This window comes from Vombatus ursinus, unplaced genomic scaffold (assembly GCF_900497805.2).
Source record: "Vombatus ursinus unplaced genomic scaffold, bare-nosed wombat genome assembly UNPS02014768.1, whole genome shotgun sequence".
Classification (NCBI taxonomy): domain Eukaryota; kingdom Metazoa; phylum Chordata; class Mammalia; order Diprotodontia; family Vombatidae; genus Vombatus; species Vombatus ursinus.
The window spans coordinates 34,170,088-34,181,288 of NW_020954546.1; the positions used below are offsets into that span (position 1 = coordinate 34,170,088).

An 11,201-nucleotide genomic window follows, 5' to 3' on the forward strand; every position below is an offset into this window, starting at 1 on the left:
TCCTCTCAGAGCAGACATAGGTCCAACTCAGGTGAGCAATCTGGAACTTATCAAGATCAAGGACATAGTTCCAGTTCCCATCAGTCTTCTAACTCTGGGAAATATAGCTCAGGGTCAGGGTCTGGGTCTGGCTCCGGTCATTCCTCTACCTCTGGCCAATATGGATCAGATTCAGGTCAATCATCAAGCAATAAGGGTCATGGATCTAGTCCACGTGGGCATAGTTCCAATTCCCAGCAGTCCTCCAGCTCCGGGCAACATGGCTCAGGCTTTGGCTCTGAATATGACTCAAATCAGTCTTCTCTAAAGAAAGAGCAGGAATCTTCCTATGAGTAGCCACATTCTACTCCTAAAGGATCTATGTTTTCTCTTCTAGTAGATTTAGTAGTAATACATATTGTACCTCTATGATTCTTCTTTGACTTGTGGATCCACATATGAGAGACACCTATTCATTTTCTCACTCTACGGTCATACATTTTTGGCTACCATTATATCCTGGAATTTTGATTTTATTATTCAATGAAATGATCTCAGAAGACTGACCAATGAAACAAGAAAAATAATGAACAACACAAGCTATGACCCAGTGCTTTATTGCAACACTTATTTCTAGGGTCAGAGCAATCTTTTTTTTTTCTTCTATCATACATAGAATTTTATGCTTTTCTTTCTATTTGCTTTTGATTTCTTCTAGTTGTGTCATTTAGTGATGTAGCTTGTAGTTTCCTTGATTAGGGCATCAAGAGGAGAATAAATGAAAGAAGCTAAACATACTCAGTGATTGATTGGGAAACCAAATTAGGAAGTGTCTTTGGTGTTTGACATAACAATGGCATTTTTTTTCATTTGAGAACTCAATTTGTGGAATACCTTTGTGGTTGTGAATTTTATTATGGTTAATCAATAATCTCCAAGGAGCTAAAAGACAGTTGATTAGATTCCTGGTCCTGAATTCCAAATTTGTACTTCCAAGCCTATGTCCCAAATATGGTGCTCTACTATGGGAATGGGAATGAAGATTATAAAGCAGGGATGCATCTTCAGCACTTTTTAAGTTCATAATGGTCACCAAACCCTGATGCCATTGCCTAAATCAATAGTCTTTAAGAGGACTTGGCACCATGCCCTTCTCCCTCAGAAATGGATAAAAAGGTTCTTATTGAAAGATAGAAATGTCTCCCATTTTTATCCAAAGAGCAGAAATATGGGCTCTAACAACATTAAGGGATGTTCACTCAGAAACTGTTCCAGTCTGAAAAGAAATATAGGGAATAATTTCTTCAACTTCTGACTTTAGACTACCTCTTCCTTTCACCAGACTTTCCACTTAGGAGAATGGCATCTATAAGGGGAAGTGAAAGGGAAATGTATGTTATTATTGTATAGCTCTTATAATTGACTGTTAACAAATTCAAGATTATTGAACCTTCATTACTATAGAACACTTGGTAAATTTTGAAAATTGAACTTCAATATAATTGACAATAAACAATTGTTTATCAAATAATATGGTCTGTATCTTCTCTGCTTTACAACAACAATACTCCAAAAGTGTTGATTCTGCCCAACTGTTGGAAGCAAAAGTAGGAAAATTGTAGAGGGAGTGAAGACAATAACATGTAGCTAGTTATAAGAGATGACTCATGGTCTTCCATGCCTGAGAGAAAGGGCATGAAAAATTCATCATGGGGTAATCTTCTTCCCATATGGTAGGCTGTATACGGTATCCATATAGGCCCCCACATTCCTCAGTTGCTGTATGCTCAGCCTTAGGGGAATGTGCAGCAGTGGAAAGAAGAAAAGACAAAGAGTGAAAAGGGGAGCTAGAGATAAGTCACTGCAAATAAAGGAAATAGGCTGAAAGGCAAAGAGCAAATTTAAAAAAAAAACAGTAAAACTCACAAGAATGAAAAAAAAAGGATAAAAACTCAGGGAAGATAGGAGACATAGAATATGTGTGTGTTGGTACACGTTACATATTAGAATGAAAATGAACCCAAAATTCCTGTTGAAAAAAAGATAAATCTGTAGTTTTAAGATCACCACAAAACAGTAAAACACTCCAGTATTGCTCCAAATGGAAATGCAACTCTTTTCCTTTTTTGTTACTTTTAATTTATGGAATAAAACAAGCATTTCCATAACATAGTATAATAAAAAATGGATGATTACACATGAAACTGAAAATCTATTATGTATAACTTGCTATTCATTTTAAATATGTAATATATTTATCATGTAAATTTCTTTTTCTCCTTTCTCCCTCCACTCTAGAGATGGCTCCTATTAGATATAAATATGTATTATGTATGTATGCATACATGTGTATGTATATGTATATGTAATATATACTCATTCTATACATACTTCTATTTATTAGTTCCTTCTCTGGATACAGATAGCATCTTCCTTCATATGTCTTTTGTAGTTAATTTGTTTACTTATAATAATCCAAATGATTTATTTGGTCAAAGTTGTTCTTAAAGCAACATGGCAGTTACTATGTACAACATTCTCTTGGTTCTGCTCATTTTGCTCCTTATTTTTTGTGCAATTCTATCCATGTTTTTCTAAAATCACTGACTCGTCATTTCTTATAGCACAATAGTATTCCATCACAATCATATACCACAACTTGTTCAGCCATTCCTCAAGTGACAAGCATCCCCTGTTTCCAGTTCTTTGCCACCACAAAGAGAGCTGCCATAAACATTTTAGCACATACAGGTTCTTTTCCTTTTTCCCTCATCATATTCAGAAATATACCTAGCAGTTGTATTGCTGGGTCAAAGGCAGTTAAATAACTCTTTAGGCATTATTCCATATTGATCTCCAAAATGATTGGATCAGTTCACAGTTCCACCAACAATGAATTAGTGTCCCGATTTTTCCACACATCATCTAATATTTGTCACTTTCTTTTTTTTCTTTTAAGTTTACATTAGAAATATTAAGGGGCAAAGGGGGAAATGATCAATTTAGAGCTCAAAGAAACCTTAAAGTCCAAGGAATTCAAGTTCCTTTTTATATAGAAAAAGAGCAAAAGTCCAGAAATTTGAAGTGACTTGCCTAAGCTTATACAGGTCATAAATAGCAGAGTAAGGATTTGAAACCCACATCCCATGATTCTAAATGCAGCACTCTCTCCACTGTACCCTACTGTCTCTAAATGATAGGGAATCCCTCCAAAGAAACATTGGCTCTGAAAAATTACAGATTTAGAACAAAAATACACAAGTAGAGGAACATTTGGCAGAAAAAAGCAAAAGACAATTGTAACCTTGCTTCTGAGCATACCTAGTTTAAGGAAGGTAGAGATCTCTGTGTCCCCTAGCACACAAGTGAGAGTTTTTTAATTGTTGTTCAGTCATATGTGAATCTTCACAACTCCATGGACCATAGCACACCAGGCCCTTCTAGCCTCTACTCTCTCCTGACGTCTATCCAAGCTTATGTTCATTGCTACCATGATGACACTATCTACCCATCTCATCCTCTGCCATCCCCTTTTCCTTTTGCCTTCAATCTTTCCCAACATCAGGGTGTTTTCTAGTGGATCCTGTCTTTTCATTATGTGACCAAAGTATTTAAGCTTCAGCTTCAGTATTTGTCCTTCCAGTAAATACCCTGAATTCATTTCTTTAACTTTTGACTGATTTGATCCCCTTGAGTCCAAGGGACTCTCAAAAATCTTCTCTAGCACCAAAATTTGAAAGCATCAATTCCATAGCTCTCAGCTTTCCTTGTAGGCAAACTCTTACAGCTTTACATTGCAACTGGAAAAACAATACCTTTGACTATACAGATCTTTTTTGTCCAGGTGATGTCTCTGTTTTTTAGTATGCTGTCCAGATTTGCCATAGCTTTCCTTCCAATGAACAAATGTCTTAATTGCATGGTTGCAGTTGCCGTATGCAGTGATTTTTAAGTCCAAGAACATAAAACTCAACACTGCTTCCATTTCTTCTCCCTCTATTTGCCAAAAAGTGATAGAACTAGTGGCCATGACCTTTGGTTTCTTTATTGTTTTTATGTCAAGCTTCAAGTCAGCTTTTACACTCTCCTCTTTTGCCTTTACCAAGAGTCTTCTTAACTATCCTTTACTTTGTGCCATCAGAGTGGTATCATCTGCAATGTCTGAGATTGCTGATATTTCTCCCAACAACTTAATTTTAGCTTCTGATTCATCCAAACTGCCATTTCTCATGATATACTCTGCATATAAGTTAAATAAATACAGTGACAATATACAGCCTTGCTCTACTCCTTTTCCAATCTTAAACCGATCAGTTGTTCCATTTTCAGTTCTGACTGTTGCTTTGTGACTCACATACATGTATCTCAGGAGACAAATAAGATGATCTGGTACTCCCATCTCCTTCAGGACTTGAGTCTTCCTGACTCCAGGCCTAGCACTCTATCCACTGCACCATCTAGCTGTGGTGGGTGAGGGTAGCCTCATTGATTGACTATCTGTGCCTTTAAAAGTAGTTCCACCAGTCATTTGATCTCTCTACCATCTTTTCTTCTGATCTCTTAGAGTCAGTACCCAGGGTGGAGCCAGGATTTCAGGAGGGATGATGCAGCAGCTAGTCATCTCAACAATGAAGCCCTGGGAAGCCAGTCTGTCTAGGACTCAAGCCCACTGGAGCTTTTTGAACTTGGAGCTGGAACCCTGCTCTAAGGGAACCAAGCTAAACTAGGAATCTAATTCCTTTACCCTCCCCATTGACTGAGCTGGTGCACAGGGCTAAGAGGATTATGCCTGACAAGTGTTGGTGAGAGTATGTATATTTGTGATTATTTTTATGTACATATCCCTCTTTATAAAGGCACCACTCTATTACACTGTACTTTTGAAAGAACATGAATTCTATAGAAGGCAAAATCGTGAACTTGAGAACAGAATATTTAGGGATCAACCAATTAATCAAATATTTACATTTCTTTGTATTTTAATAATGGTATTCATTAACAACCAAGGAGGGGAATGAAAGTATCTGGGATAGATAGCGAATGCAAAGACATGGAGATGGGAAATGGTACTGTAAATGTGAAGAACAGCATGTAGACCAGTCTAACTAGACCATACAGGTGTGTGAGGGAAAGTATTGTGTAAGAAGATTGGAAGAATAGGAAAGGGTCAGGGTGTGAAGAAAAGCTCTAAAAGCCAAACAGAGGAGTTTCTATTTGATCCTGGGGTAATAAGGAGCCACAGGAGTTTACTGTGTAGAAGGAAGGGTGAGATAGTCAAATAGATAATTTAGTAATAATCACTTTGACAGCTTTGTGGAAGGTGAATTGGAGTCTGGAAAGACTTGAGGCAGAGAAACCAGTTAAGGGGCTATTGCAACAGATAAATTAATTATAGGTCTTCTAAAAGAACATGATAAAACTGTCCTGCAGGGAATAGCACAAGAAAATCAGCAATAAGTTTTGAGTATAGACAATAACTTGTATTTGGTCAAATCTCCAGAATAATTCCAAAAGAAAATTCCTTGCTTGCAACCCTTTATGATGTAATGCTAAAATTTCACACGTTCAATACCAAATGAGAAAATGCTGAAGTTACTAAGAGAAAGACCTTCATCTATGAAGGAACAACATTTTAAATAGCTCAGAAGTATTCTTCAGCCACAAGAAAGAAGAGAACCAAATCAAATATAATATTTCAAAAAGCATACAAGCTCAGACTGGAATCTAAGGTAACATATCCTACAAAGCTGAGTCCAGTTAGAATTAAAAATGGAATGTCAAGAAGAAAAAACAAAGCATCTGTTGCATGTCTATACAAATGGTAATGATACTTTACTGCAATGCAGCTAGGTGGTGCACTAGGCCTGGAGTCAAGATCTAAGTTCAAATGTGGTCTCAAATACTCACTAGCTGTGTCATCCTGGCTTCTTGCTATTCAATCGTGTTTGACTTTTTGTGACCCCATGAGCTATAACACACTAGGCCCTTCTATCCTCTACTATCTCCTAAAGTCTGTCTAAGCTCATGTTCATTATTTCCATGACACTATTTATACATCTTATCCTCTGCCATCCACTTTTCCTTTTGCCTTCAATCTTTCCCAACATCAGGGTATTTTCCAATGAATCCTGTCTTCTCATTATGTGGCCAAAGTATTTAAGCCTCAGCTTCAGTTTTCGTCCTTCCAGTGAGCACCTTGAATTAATGTCTTGACCTCTTTCTTGTCCAAAGGACTTTCAAAAGTCTTCTCGAGTGCAATTCAAAAGCATTGATTCTGTGACACTCAGCTTTCCTTATAATCCAACTCTCACAGTCATATATTGCTACTGGAAAACCATAGTTTTGATTCTATGGACCTTTGTTGGCAAAGGGATGTCTCTGCTTTTTAGTACACTGTCCAGATTTGCCATAACTTTCCTCCCAAGGAGCAAGCATCTTTTAATTTCATGGCTGTAGTCACCATCTGCAATGATCTTTGAGTCCAAGAATATAAAATCTGACACTGCTTCCATTTCTTCTCCCTCTGTTTGTCAGGAAATGAAGGGACCAGTTGCCAAGATCTTTGAGTTTTTTTATGTTGAACTTCAAGTCAGCTTTTAACTCTCCTCTTTCACCCTCATCAAGAGGCTTCTTAATTCCTATTCACTTTCTGTCATCAGAATGGAATCATCTGCATATCTGAGATTGTGGCTATTTTTCTCTCGGCAACCTTAATTCCACCTTTTGGTTCATTAAGCCTGGCATTTCACATGATGTATTCTGCATATAACTTAAATAAATAAGGTAACAATATACAGTCTTGTTGTACTCCTTTTCCAATCTTAAAACAGTGTGATCTTGGGCAAATCACTTAACTTCTGTTTGCCTCAGTTTTCTCAATGGCAAAGTGGGGCTGAGAGCAGCACCTACCTCACAGGGATTGTTGCTAGGATGAGATGAAATAATATTTGTAAAGAGCTTAGCACATCATAGACAATATACAAATGTGTATTCCCTCCCTCCCCCTACTCAATTAAATCCTTGGTCAAAGAATATGAGCAAGCAATTCTCAAAAGAAAAAAAGCTATCAACGGCCAAACTTTTTGAAAGTCCAAAATCACTAATAATTAAACAAGAATTAAAGTGACTGTAAGGCTCTATCTCATACCCATCGGATTTGAAAATATGACCCAAAAATAGAGAAAATGACAAATGCTGAAGGGACTGACTGTTGGTCAAGAAGCACATTAATGCACTTTTGGTGTAGATCTGAATTGGTCCAGCAATTCTAGAGAGCAATTTGGGACTGTGCCCCAAAAGGTACTAAACTGTGTTTGCCCACTAAATCCAAAGAGATTAAAGAAAGAGTCAAAGGACCTTCCTTCTTTTCATCCTCTTTCCCTTCCTTCCTTATTTTTCCCCTTCTTTTTCTCCCTCCCTTTCTTCTTTTCTTTCCTTCCTTCCTTCTTCCCTACTTTCTTTCACTTCCTTCTTATATTCCTTCCTTTTCTTCCTTCCTCCCTTCCTTCCTCTCTTTTATTGTCTCTTTCATTTCTTCATTCCTTCCTTTCTTTTCCAAAATGGAAGGAAGTAGAAAAGAAAAATGAATGTTTGAAATAAAAATATTTGTAACTGCTCTTTTTGTGGTGAGTGACAAAGAACTGGAAACTAAGGGAGTGTTTATCAGTTAAGGAATGGCTGAATAAATGATAATATATGAATACAATGGAATAACATTTTGCCATTAAAAAATAACAAAAGGGACAGTTTCAGAGAAACTCTGGAAAACTTAAAATGAACTGATGAAAGTGATCACACCCAGGAAAACAACTTAGACATAAATTCTGTAACAACTAATGAAAAACAACTTTGAAATATTTGAGAATTTTGATCAATGTAATGACCAACCATGATTGCACAAATGAGGAAGCATGCTACCTATCACCTGACAGAGAGGTGATGGACTCAAGACATAAAATGTCCAGATTTTTGCACAGATTCAATGTGTGAATGTTTTGTTTAGCTATATGCTTATATGTTACAAGTGGGTTGTTTTTTTTTCTTTTTTTTCCTCCACTGAGAGAGAGGGATAAGGGAAGGGTATCCAAGCTAGGAATAAGGTCTCTCTCCACCCAAAAAAAAATGAGAAAAGAATGGAAAAAAGGCAAAAGTCACCAAGCTGGACAGCCTAGAAATTTACACATTTGGTAGCTAGGGGGCTCCCCATCAACTGAGTAAAGGCTAAACAAATTATGGAATATGAATGGAATGGAAGACTATTTTGCTATAAGAAATGAGGAAAAGGATAGTTTCAAAGAAATATAGAAGGACTTGAATTAACTAATGCAGAGTAAAGTAAACCAAACCAGAACCACTTATGCTATAATATCAAGATTATTAAAGCAAACTGTCTTGAAAGATTTAAGAATGACAAAGAAAAATAATGCCCATCTCATGACAGAGACACAATGGATTAATATGAAGAATTACAAAATAATTTTTGGTTTTGACCATTGTGGGAATGTTTTACTTGACTTCACTTATATGATACTAGAATTCTGTATTTCTTTGTTCTTCCTTCCTTTCCTCTCTCCCTCTCTTTCCTTCCTTCCTTTCTTCTTCCCTCCTTTCTTTTCTTCCTTCCTCCCTTTCTCTCTCACTTCTACCTCACTCCTTTCCTCCCTTCCTTCTTTTCTATCTCCCTCCCTTCTTTCTTCCTCTCTTTATCCCTTCCAGCCTTTGTTCCTTCCTTCCTCCTCCTTCCTTCTCTCCTTTGCTTCCTTTCTTCCCTCCTGCCCTTCATTCACTCCTTCCTCCTTCCTCCCTCCCTCCTTTTATTCTCTCTCTTCTTTCCTGTCTAGTTTCCCTTCTCCAATAGAATAAAAAAAGCTTTTTGCTTATGACCACAGTTAGCTCTTTGGTTTCATTTTGTTTTTGTTTTGTTTTATATTTTAGAGTTAACTGTGACTTGTGTGTGCTCTTTGACATTTTCAGAGTTAACTGTTGTGATAACTTGTGTGAACCCTCTGGTATTTTTTTTTAGTTGGCAGTGGTTGTATAACTTCTGTGATTCTTTGGTCATTTGTTTTCAGAGTTGACACCTCGCTCTCTTCCTCCCCCTTCCTTCCTTTTTTCATTTCCTTCTTTCCTTCCTCTCTCCCTCCCCTCCTTCCTTCCTTCCTTCCTCACTTCTTTACTTCCTTTACTTCCTTCCTCCCTTTCTTTTTTCCTTTCCTCCACCCTTCTTTCCTCCTGTCCTTCCTTCTTTCTTCCCCTCCTTCCTTCCTTTCTTTTCCAGAATTAAGGGAAGAAGAAAAGAATGAATGTTTCATTATTTAAAAATAAAATAATTTGGGTGGAGCCAAGATGGAGAAAAGGCAGGGATTCACCTGAGCTCTCCCAAATTCCCCTCCAAACAACTTTAACAACTCAAAACAAATTTTGGAGCAGCAGAAGCCACAAAAGTATGGGGTGAAATGATTTTACAGCCCAAGGCAACTTAGGAGGTCAGTGGGAAAGGTCTATCTCACCAGAGTGACAGTGTCTAGAGAAGACAGTAGAGACTGCACCATAAGAAACCAGCAGCAGATCTTGGTGGCAACTGAATCAGTGGCAGAAGTAGCTGCCTCAGTCCACAGATGGTAAGGGGATTGGACAACTGGTCAGAAGATTGCAGGGTTCCCTTTGGCCAAGTGGAAAAAATACAAAAGTTCACTAAAGAAAATAATTCTTTAAAAATTAGAATTGGGCTAGTGGATGCTAATGAGGGAGGGAGGGATGGAGGAAGGAGTGAATGAAGGGCATGAGGGAGGAAAGGAAGCAAAGGAGAAAAGGAAGGAGGAGGAAGGAAGGAACAAAGACTGGAAGGGATAAAGAGAGGAAGAAAGAAGCAAGGGAGAGAGAAAGGACTCTGTTGCATTACTCATACTCTGATCTGGTCACAATCCTGGCTTGCTGTCCAAGGGCAAAGAGGAGCACTATCACACCAGAATTTGTGGCCACAGTAGAACAGGCACTCTTGTCATAGTTCCAGGGTGGAAAAGCATACTTGTGGTCACTCACAGACCAAAGAACAAGCCAAAAAAAGTAATAAACAAACTTCTCTTTAGATTATACCACCTTGGAAGAATGGAAAACTTACAGTCTCCCAGAGCTAGCTCAGAAAACAGCTGCACAGAACACTTGAAACCAAGGTTCAGTGCCTGCTCTGCCTCAGGAACAGAGTTCAAATTTAATATAAAGTTAAGAAATGATGGGGAGATGAACAAACAGCAATAATAAAAATATTCTGACCAAAGAAAGTTACTATGGTGACAGGGAAGATCAAAAGACACACTCAGGATATGACAACAAAGTCAAAACTGCTACATTCAAAGCCTCAAAGAATGTGAATTGGTCTAAGCCCCAAAAAGAATTCCTGGAAGATTTTAAAAGGATTTTTAAAAATCAAATAAAATAAGAAGAGGAAAAAATGAGAAAAGAAATTACAGTGATGCAAGAAAATCATGAAAAAAAAAGATAACAACTTAGTAAAGAGGCACAATAAATACCAAAGAAAACAATGCATTAAAAAACAAAATGGGTCAAATGGTTAAAGAGGCACAAAAACCTGATGAAAAGAATAATGACTTAAAAAGCAAAATTGGCCAAGTGGAAAAAAATACAAAAGTTCACTAAAGAAAATAATTCTTTAAAAATTAGAATTGGGCTAGTGGATGCTAATGAAACTATAAGACATCAAGAAGCAATTAAAAAAATCCAAAGAATGAAAAATTAAAGAAAATGTAAAATGTCTCATTGGAAAAATAGTTGAATATGAGCCCAGTTTGAACCACCACACTCTGTTCCTAGTACTAATGGTTAATTACTTGATAGTTCTTGGTGACCATTCAGTTTTCCTTTATTCCTATTCCCTAGGAAAGAAGTTTTCTTTTTCCTGATAAAGCTTTGTTTTCCAAAGCTTATGGCCTCCTTACCTAAATTCCCAGGTTGTATTTCCATCAAGTTGAAGTACAAGGTTGGGAGTTTTTGCTTTCTTTCCTGTCTTGTCTATAAAACTTTACGTATAAAGGGCAAAACACTTGAACTCCAAACACAGTAGAACTTTTTCTTTCTTTTTCTTTTCTTTTTTTTTCTTATTCTCTGAAAAACAAGCAATACATAAAACCATCATGAAGATCTGCTTTCAGGTGCAAATTTCAGCTAAACAGATGCTATTAGTATCTCAAAGCCCTTTCTTAGAA

General features: G+C 37.2%; 1 protein-coding gene across 1 annotated transcript in view; it reads left to right on the plus strand.

Moving 5' to 3' along the window:
- Positions 1–336, plus strand: part of LOC114042945 (filaggrin-2-like) — a 4,162-nt gene extending 3,826 nt beyond the window's left edge. Inside the window, exon 4 of the mRNA XM_027861723.1 lies at positions 241–336. Coding sequence (XP_027717524.1) covers positions 241–336 — 96 coding nt within the window. The remainder of the gene's footprint in view (positions 1–240) is intronic.
- Positions 337–11,201: the final 10,865 nt, after the last annotated feature.